Below are 10,741 nucleotides of genomic sequence, written 5' to 3' on the forward strand. Positions count from 1 at the left end.
CCAAGCAGTGCCTGATGGCAGATGTTTATTGGTGTCTCACCTGCCACCAAGCAGTTCCTGATGGCAGATGTTTGTTGCTGTCTACTTTGTCACCAAGCAGTTCCTGATGGTTGGTGTTTGTTGATGTCTAACCTGCCACGAAACAGTGCCTGGTGGCTGGTGTTTGTTTGTGTTTAACCTGTCACCAACCAGTGCCTGATGGTTGGTGTTTGTTGGTGTCTAACCTTTCACCCAGCAGTTCCTGATGGTTGGTGTTTGTTGGTTTCTAACCTGCCACCAAGCAGTTTCTGTTGGTTGGTGTCTGTTGGTGTCTAACCTGTCACCAAGCAGTGCCTGATGGCTGGTGTTTATTGGTGTCTAACCTGTCACCAAGCAGTGCCCGATTGTTGGTGTGTATTGGAGTCACCAAACAGTGCTCGATGGCTAGTGTTTGTTAATGTCTAACCTGTCACCAAACATTTTCCGATGGCTGGTGTTTGTTGGTGTTTAACATGTCACCAAGCAGTGCATGATGGCTGGTGTGTATTGGTGTCTAACCTGTCACCAAGCATTGTCCGATTGCTGGTGTTTGTTGGTGTCTAACCTTCCAGAAAGCAGTGGTTGATGGTTGGTGTTTCTTGGTGTCTAACCTGTCACCAAGCAGTGCCTGATGGTTGGTGTTTGTTGGTGTCTAACCTGCCACTAAGCAGTGCCTGATCGTTGGTGTTTTTTGGTGTCTAATCTGCTACAAAGGAGTGCCTGATGGATGGTGTTTGTTCGTCTCTAATCAGTCACCAAGTAGTGCCTGATAGGTTGTGTTTTGTTGGTGTCTAAGCTGTCACCAAGCAGTGCCTGATGGTTAGTGTTTGTTAGTGTCTAACCTGTCACCAAGCAGTTCCTGATGGTTGGGGTTTGTTGGTTTCTAACCTGTTACCAAGCAGTGCCTAATGGTTGGTGTTCGTTGGTGTCTAACCTGCCACCAAGCAGTTCCTGATGGCTGGTGTTTTTTGGTGTCTAACCTGCCACAAAGGAGTGCCTGATGGATGGTGTTTGTTCGTGTTTAACCTGTCACCAAGCAGTGCCTGGTGGCTGGTATTAGTTCGTGTCTAACCTGTCACCAAGCAGTGCCTTAATGGCTGATGTTTGTTGGTGTCTAACCTGTCACCAAGCTGTGCTTGGTGGTTGGTGTTTCTTGGTGTCTAACCTGCCACCAAGCAGTGCCTGATGGCTGATGTTTCTTGGTGTATAACCTGTTACCAAGCAGTGCCTGATGGCTAGTGTTTGTTGCTCTCTAACCTGTCACCAAGCAGTGCCTGATGACAGATGTTTGTTGGTGTCTAACCTGTCACCTAGCAGTGCCTGATGACTGGTGTTTGTTGGTGTCTATCCAGTTACCAAGCAGTACCTGATGGTTGGTGTCTGTTGGTGTCTAACCTGTCACCAAGCAGTGTTTGATGGCTGGTGTTTGTTGGTGTCTAACCTGCCACCAAGCAGTGCCTGATGGTTGGTGTTTGTTGGTGTCTAACCTGCCACCAAGCAGTGTGGTCTAGAAGCCAGACCCCCCAAATGGTGAAAATGTGGTGCAGTTCTGGCGACCAAACGGGATGTGATTTTTCACAATCAGGAATGATTAAGCTTTGATTTAAAGCCGGTTGTCATCAGCTACCGTGCGTGACTACCGTACAGAGGCCCTGTTAAGGTGCAACATGTCATGTCAGTTATGGCAATATTTTAACCGATAACTGGGTGGTTTAATTTAATAACTTTGTTTTGGAGTGACCGATTTTCATCAAAATAGTAGTTTTGGAATGCTCAGAACATGATTGAAAATTGTGGACAATAATATTACATATATGTTCATCGCAAAAATATTTTGGTAAGGTCAAAGGTCAATTTTAATAGAAAGGGCATTTGATGAGAAAATATGAGTTGAACTTTACAAATCAAAGGTAATTGTTTCCAAAATTATGTTTTCTAATTCAGCTATATCATTTGAAGATCATATATACCTTTGGTTTGCTCTGTATGCATGAAAAAACCATTACAAGGAAACAAAAGTTGGTACTTTGTATCTAGATCAGCAAAATATTATTATATAATGTCTGTTCAACAGTAACAGCTCCATGCTTTGCATAGTCAACGATACCAAATATGTCGATGATACTGTCGGACTATCTCTAAAACCACACAACATAACAGAAAGCTCTTAAATGTAAAATTCTATTATTCCAGATGTCTTTCTTTGCTCATCAAAGAATGATGAGTCAGCCATGTCATCATAACTCAAGCAATATTTCCTTCATATCAATTCGTGTCTATTGTTCCTAATAGTCATAGTGTATTCCTAGTTGACATGGTAGCCAATGTCAACAATGTCAAGATCATGGGAACATGTTTCAAGTCCACATCCACATGCCGAAGTACACAACAGGTTCAACCTCTTTGACACCTCCTGTACATTGACTTTTACATGCACAGTTATGAAGTTGAAGAAGGTCCACGGAAACCATTTAGTCTTAACTTATTTGAAACTTTATCAATTTTACAAATTTAAGGTAATTTTACCAAAATTATGTTTTTATAATTCAGCTATATCATTTGAAGATCATACATATCTTTGGTTGGCACTGCATGCATGAAACACAACAATTCAACTGATGTCAGAAGGAGATATGTTTTGATAAGTGTCAATATTGTTTATATATGTGTCACTTCACGCTCCAGCTGCAATGACATGCCGTGAAACCCTTACAGTTGATGGATAATAGTATGACATCCTAATGGAAGGTTTACAATTGACATTATGGTGTTCCATTTTTTCTGTTTACAATGTGAAATATTACGACTTTGGCTTTCTTTCTTTATTTTACACTGGCAATCATTGATACATTGTAAAAGATATGACACACTCATCAGAAAGGCGTTATGGTATCTTACCACCAAATGTACACACAGTCATGTCATCATAACACAAGCAACATTACCTTCATATCAATTCGTATTTATTGTTCTTAATAGTCATAGTGTATTCCCAGTTGACATGTTAGTCAATATCGACATTGTCAAGATCACGGGAACATGTTTCATGTCCACATCCACATGCCGAAGCACACAACAGGTTCAACCTCTTTTAACTACTCCTTCCTGTACATTGGCGTTTATATGCACAGATATGTTGAAGAAGGTCCACGGAAACGATTTAGTCTTAACTTATTTGCAACCTTATCACAGAGGAACAGAGGAATATTTGATGAAGATCTATTACGAAAGAAACGTACTGCTTTAAATACAAAACTTAAGTGCCTAGTTTTGTGGACAACTCAAAAAAAATTCCTAGACAATATTCATATAAACATCTTGCTTCTACTGTAACGTTCATAAAAATATGCATACCTTGGTTTTAGTAATATGTAATGATATATACAAAAGAGTTACACATAGCATGGTCATGACACTATGAGCATCAATCTTCACAAGTGGGATACGATGGCATGCATCAAACAAGTAAGTGAGAACGACCACCCGATCACATTAGTTCGCTCTTACAACATGGGTTGCTGAAGATCAATTTTGACCGAATTAACATATTTGTGAACCTGCCAGAATGGTTAATGAATAAATGCATAGTCAGTCTCATGATATCTATCTAGCATTCCAAATGCTATTACTGACAACAGAATGTATGTCGCCAATATCTTTTCTGGTCTCTGCATAAGTCGTACCTCAGAGAGCCAATTGTCAAGCTGCATTTAATTAATATCAGCTGTTCCGTACACGCACCGATGTTGGTATATACGTTATTTTCTTTGTTGCATTTGTATGGGCTGGGGCTATTCAAGATGAAATCCACCTAAGCAGGATTAACTGATTATTTTCTCACCAACACAGCGAGTAGCGAATGAAGAGACCTACTTTTTGTTTGTACCATAAGCTCCCCGCTTCTCCTGCTAACGTCAGTGTGTGTGTGTGTGTGTGTGTGTGTGTGTGTGTGTGTGTGTGTGTGTGTGTGTGTGTGTGTGTGTGTGTGTGTGTGTGTGTGTGTGTGTGTGTGTGTGTGTGTGTGTGTGTGTGTGTGTGTGTGTGTGTGTGTGTGTGTGTGTGTGTGTGTGTGTGTGTGTGTGTGTGTGTGTGTGTGTGTGTGTGTGTGTGTCCTGATTGGTGAAATGCCACACAACTACATCGTAATCACTATATTTATTCATGGGTAAATTTTCATAATGTCTGCACTGTAAACTGATCAACATGTGGATGCTTGATGGGCATTTAGAAGTTGGAAGATAACATAACAACGTATGGTATGGATTTACATCTTCTTTATTATTTACAACACAACGTCTCTAGGCTGCTTCTTAGTAGCCTAGAAACGTTAATAATATTTATGATAATGAATATTTGCTTGATATTGTATGGAATATGGAAAGGTTAATCCAAGTACATTGTATGTACAATTGCTTGTGCGATCTCTTAATCAGGATGATTAGTTTCTTCAATTATCCATGGGGAAGTAGAGATAGAGGAAAGATGGGAGGTATATGTTCAAGGCGTTAATGCGTTGATACGTCCAGACATCCAGATAACCTGCAGCGTTGCTTGAAATACTAAATCAATACATTTGAAAAAAAGCTTACCTAAAAGAACTTTGAAAAGTAAAACAACACTGTGTGAAAGTACCTGTGAGTAATGCAGCTTTAAGCAGGTTTCGATCACAAGTACTTTTACAGATGTTTTGTTTTTGATTGAATGCATGAATCATGAATCAAGAACAGCGCTGTATAATGCATGGATGCGAAACATGTTGCAAACTGTAATGTTGTTGTCAGTGAACTCCCAATAAACCAGGAGAGAGTAATAACATATTGCATAGCCTAAACAACTATCAAACCTCAATGTGAATAACACAATGTGAACCCAGATTTTCTGTGACCATTTTGTTTTAGTACTGGTAACATGAGCATATATAATGTGTTCAAATATATACCCTTGATATCCGGAATGATGCACAAGGTTTTAGTTTACAAAAACATTTGAAAACTTGCAAATTTACAAATGTTTTCCCACCTAAGGAAATATTCATATTTCGAACCCAAGCAAACTTAGAAAAGAGTAGGAAATTACATCACTTATATTACAATCAATAGGAATGTATTGGGAATACTGTGTATTTCAGAGGTATATGACGGGTGTGTATATTTGGTGGTAAGACACCATAACGCCTTTCTGATCAGTGTGTCATATCTTTTGCTGGTGTAAAATAAATAAAGAAAACCAAAGTCGTAATATTTCACATTGTAAACAGAAAAAATGGCATTAACGCCTTGAACATATACTTCCCATCTTTCCTCTATCTCTACTTCCCCATGGATAATTGAAGAAACTAATCATTCTGATTAAGAGATCGCACAAGCAATTGTACATGCAATGTACTTGGATTAACCTTTCCATATTCCATACAATATCAAGCAAATATTCATTATCATAAATACACAACGTTTCTAGGCTACTATAAAGCAGCCTAGAGACGTTGTGTTGTAAATAATAAAGAAGATGTAAATCCATACCATACGTTGTTATGTTATCTTCCAAATTCTAAATGCCCATCAAGCATCCACATGTTGATCAGTTTACAGTGCAGACATTATGAAAATTTACCCATGAATAAATATAGTGATTACGATGTAGTTGTGTGGCATTTGGCATTTCACCAACACACACACACACACACACACACACACACACACACACACACACACACACACACACACACACACACACACACACACACACACACACACACACACACACACACACACACACACACACACACACACTGACGTTACCAGGAGAAACGGGGAGCTTATGGTACAAACAAAAAGTAGGTCTCTTCATTCGCTACTCGCTGTGTTGGTGAGAAAATAATCAGTTAATCCTGCTTAGGTGGATTTCATCTTGAATAGCCCCAGCCCATACAAATGCAACAAAGAAAATAACGTATATACCAACATCGGTGCGTGTACGGAACAGCTGATATTAATTAAATGCAGCTTGACAATTGGCTTCTGAGGTACGACTTATGCAGAGATCAGAAAAGATATTGGTGACATACATTCTGTTGTCAGTAATAGCATTTGGAATGCTAGATAGATATCACGAGACTGACTATGCATTTATTCATTAACCATTCTGGCAGGTTCACAAATATGTTAATTCGGTCAAAATTGATCTTCAGCAACCCATGTTGTAAGAGCGAACTAATGTGATCGGGTGGTCGTTTTCACCTACTTGTTTGATGCATGCCATCGTATCCCACTTGTGAAGATTGATGCTCATAGTGTCATGACCATGCTATGTGTAACTCTTTTGTGTATATCATTACATATTACTAAAACCAAGGTATGCATATTTTTATGAACGTTACAGTAGAAGCAAGATGTTTATATGAATATTGTCTAGGAATTTCTTTTTGAGTTGTCCACAAAACTAGGCACTTAATGTTTTGTATTTAAAGCAGTACGTTTCTTTCGTAATAGATCTTCATCAAATATTCCTCTGTTCCTCTGTGATAAGGTTGCAAATAAGTTAAGACTAAATCGTTTCCGTGGACCTTCTTCAACATATCTGTGCATATAAACGCCAATGTACAGGAAGGAGTAGCTGCAAGAGGTTGAACCTGTTGTGTGCTTCGGCATGTGGATGTGGACATGAAACATGTTCCCGTGAAATTGACAATGTTGATATTGACTAACTTGTCAACTGGGAATACACTATGACTATTAAGAACAATAAATACGAATTGATATGAAGGTAATGTTGCTTGTGTTATGATGACATGACTGTGTGTATATTTGGTGGTAAGATACCATAACGCCTTTCTGATGAGTGTGTCATATCTTTTACAATGTATCAATGATTGCCAGTGTAAAATAAAGAAAGAAAGCCAAAGTCGTAATATTTCACATTGTAAACAGAAAAAATGGAACACCATAATGTCAATTGTAAACCTTCCATTAGGATGTCATGTTATTATCCATCAGCTTTAAGGGTTTCACGGCATGTCAGTGCAATACTGACACTTATCTCCTTCTGACATCAGCTGAATTGTTGTTTCTGCTAGAATGTCAATAAACGCAAATTTGTATGATAGTTCAATAGTATCTTCGACATATTTAGTATTGTTGATACTTTGTAAAGCATGGAGCTGAAATTATCTTATGTTTTGCTGATCTAAATACAAAGTACCAACCTTCATTTCCTTGTAATGGTTTTTCATGAATACGATGCCAACCAAAGGTTTATATGATCTTCAAATGATATAGCTGAATCAGAAACACATGATTTGGGAAAACTACCTTTAATTTGTAAAGTTCAACTCACATTTTTTCATCAAATGCCCTTTCTATTGAAATTGACCTTTGACCTTACCAAACTATTTTTGCGATGAACATATATGTAATATTATTGTCCACAATTTTAAATCATGGTCTGATCATTCCAAAACTATTTGTGTTATGAAAATCGTTCAAACCAAACCAGAGTTATTAAATTAAACCATCCAGTTATCGGTTAAAATATTGCCATAACTGACATGACATGTTGCACCTTAACAGGGCCTCTGTACGGTAGTCACGCACGGTAGCTGATGACAACCGGCTTTAAATCAAAGCCAAATCATTCCTGATTGTGAAAAATCACATTCCATTCGGTCGCCAGAACTGCACCACATTTTCACCATTTGGGGGGTCTGGCTTCTAGACCAGTGCCTGATGGCTGGTGTTTGTCAGTGTTTAACCTGTCACCAAGCAGTGCCTCATGGCTGGTGATTGTTGGTGTCTAACCTGTCACCAAGCAATGACTGATGGTTGGTGTTTGTTGGTGTCTAACCTGTCACGAAGCACCCCCTGATGGCCGGTATTTGTTGCTCTCTAACCTGTCACCAAGCAGTGCCTGATGGCAGATGTTTGTTGGTGTCTAACCTGCCACGAAACAGTGCCTGATGGCTGGTGTTTGTTGGTGCGTAACCTGCCACCAAGCACCCCCGATGACCGGTATTTGTTGGTGTCTAACCTGCCACCAAGCAGTGCCTGGTGGTTGGTGTTTGTTGGTTTCTAACCTGTCACCAAGCAGTGGCTGATGGCTGGTGTTTGCCGGTGCCTAACCTGCCACAAAGCAGTGCCTGATAGCTGGTGTTTGTTGGTGTGTAACCTGCGACCCAGCAGTGCCTCATGGCTGGTGTTTGTTGGTGTCTAACCTGCCACCAAGCAGTGCCTGATGGCTGGTGTTTGTTGGTGTCTAACCTGCCACCAAGCAGTTCCTGATGACTGGTGTTTTTTGGTGTCTAACCTGTCACCAAGCAGTTCCTGATGGCTGGGGTTTGTTGGTGTCTAACCTGCCACCAAGCAGTTCCTGATGGCTGGTGTTTTTTGGTGTCTAACCTGTCACCAAGCAGTTCCTGATGGCTGGGGTTTGTTGGTGTCTAACCTGCCACCAAGCAGTGCCTGATGGCTGGTGTTTGTTGGTGTCTAACCTGCCACCAAGCAGTTCCGGATGGTTGGTGTTTGTTAGTGTCTAACCTGTCACCAAGCAGTGCCTGATGGCTGGTGTTTGTTGGTGTCTAACCTTCCACTAAGCAGTGCCTGATGGGTAGTGTTTGTTGGTGTCTAACCTGTCACCAAGCAGTTCATAATGGCTGGTGTTTGCTGGTGTCTAACAAGCGGTGCCATGGCCAAGCAGTTCATAATGTGCCTGATTGCTGGTTTTTGTTGTTGTCTAACCTGTCACCAAGCAGTGCCTAATTGCTGGTGTTTGTTGGTGCCTAATCTGTCACCAAGCAGTTCCTGATGGTTGGAGTTTGTTGGTGTCTAACCTGTCACCAAGCAGTGCCTAATGGTTGGTGTTTGTTGGTGTCTAACCTGTCACCAAGCAGTGCCTGATGGCTGGTGTGTGTTGGTGTCTAACCTGTCACCAAGCATTGTCCGATGGTTGGTGTTTGTTGGTGTCTTATCTGTCACTCCCACAAAGGAATGCTTGATGGTTGGTGTTTGTTGGTGTCTAACCTGTCACCAAGCAGTGCCTGATGGCTGGGGTTTGTTGGTGTATATCGCTGTTCATAGTGTACATGTGTTATATATACGCTTTATGGCTGACGTCATATATCTGCAATATCCAGGACAGCGACATAAACAGAGTTTGAATTCTGTCAGCACTATAAGTGTTCACGAAACGGTATCGTCAGTACCTTCGTCTATTCCACCAAATCCAGCGAAAGAAGAGAATTCTTTTCAATGTACTGTTCAAGAGAAATGCTGTGTGTGGCAGTGTTAAGCTTCAGTTTACACATTGCTTATTTTGCAGATGACTTGAAGAAACCTCTCGACGTGTATATGAGACGCTTTCCGAAAGTGAAGATAATTCGAAACATAAAGAGAGAGGGTTTGATCAGGTCTCGTCTCGCCGGAGTGGCCATTGCTAGAGGACAAACGATAACCTTCTTAGATTCTCATATAGAATGCACAAAAGGTAACATGATGAAGTTGGGTTGCTTTTTGTTCTTGTATGGTAATATACCTATTTCGTTTGTTTATCCAAAATATTCAATGACAATGAGAACACGTCTTTCAATAGTGAATACATGTTGGGTCATTCAAAGCTGAAGGTTTGAAACAATATGTGTTTTTAACTTAAATACACTAAATGAACATCGATATGCGCAATTTGAATACAATGGCATGTCTCAACCAGGTCAGCCAGCCTGACCACCCAATCACGTTAGTCGCTCCTTACAACAAGCATGGGGTGCTGAAGACGAATTCTAATCCGGGTCTTCACGGGTAGTTTCATGCTCATTTCAAGAGCCTAAATCTTAATACCTCGGCCTTCATACACCCTCTTATATCACCCTATCCACCATATCCCTTCAACATCCCAACATCCATCACCCTGTCCACCACATCCCTTCAACATCCCAACATCCATCACCCTGTCCACCACATTCCTTTCAAACTTCCTTCAATCATGAATCCTCCCCCATCAACCTCCCCTCTTTCCAATACCCCAACATGTATCCCCCTTGTCCACCACATCCCTTCCTTCTTGCCTCACGCCCTCAATTCTTCTTCCAACTTCCTTTCGCTTCCCTCTGTCCATCACCCTTCCTTTTGTTAGTATATTGTCATATAACCTCGTGTAACTTTGGCCTACAGGATGGTTACCACCATTGATGGCCAGAATCAAAGATGACGCCAACAACGTTGTCATCCCGACGATTGGCATAATCCATTGGACGTCCTTTTCGGTTGTTACACAAAATATTACCGACATTCGCATTGGTGGCTTTAACTGGGATCTCACCTTCAGGTGGGACACTCCACTCAAAGATGATTTGAACATGAGAACCTCACTGGTCGACCCTATACCGTAAGGATGAGGTTTAATCACCTGGCGTTTTTCATAATATCTCTTGTAGGCTTGTGGTTGGTTGGTTGGTTGTTTAACGCCGCACTCAGCAATATTCCAGCTATATGGTGGCGGTCTGTAAATAATCGAGTCTGGACCAGACAACCCAGTGATCAACAACAATAGTATCGATCTACCAATTGTGTAGACTTGTGACACAGTCACACATTTAAAATGTTTCGTAAAATGTATTTACCTATCCCACTATCGATCAAGCAAATGTATCATGCTGATGAAACACCAAGATGATATATTTAGAAGTACGTATATCCTTGAATGAACCGCGGTGTTCCATTGCTGGCAACCTGTAACC

The 10,741-nt window shown here is 40.6% G+C and overlaps 1 protein-coding gene across 1 annotated transcript in view; it reads left to right on the plus strand.

The window, feature by feature from the left end:
- LOC124292280 (polypeptide N-acetylgalactosaminyltransferase 5-like) overlaps positions 1–10,741 on the plus strand; it is a 28,691-nt gene that overhangs the window by 9,176 nt on the left and 8,774 nt on the right. Inside the window, 2 exon segments of the mRNA XM_046729341.1 lie at positions 9,328–9,492; positions 10,176–10,389. Of these exon segments, the coding sequence (XP_046585297.1) occupies positions 9,328–9,492; positions 10,176–10,389 (379 nt within the window).

The sequence above is a fragment of the Haliotis rubra genome, unplaced genomic scaffold, assembly GCF_003918875.1.
Source record: "Haliotis rubra isolate DU_JTF1 unplaced genomic scaffold, ASM391887v1 Scf511, whole genome shotgun sequence".
NCBI classification, from domain to species: Eukaryota; Metazoa; Mollusca; class Gastropoda; order Lepetellida; family Haliotidae; genus Haliotis; species Haliotis rubra.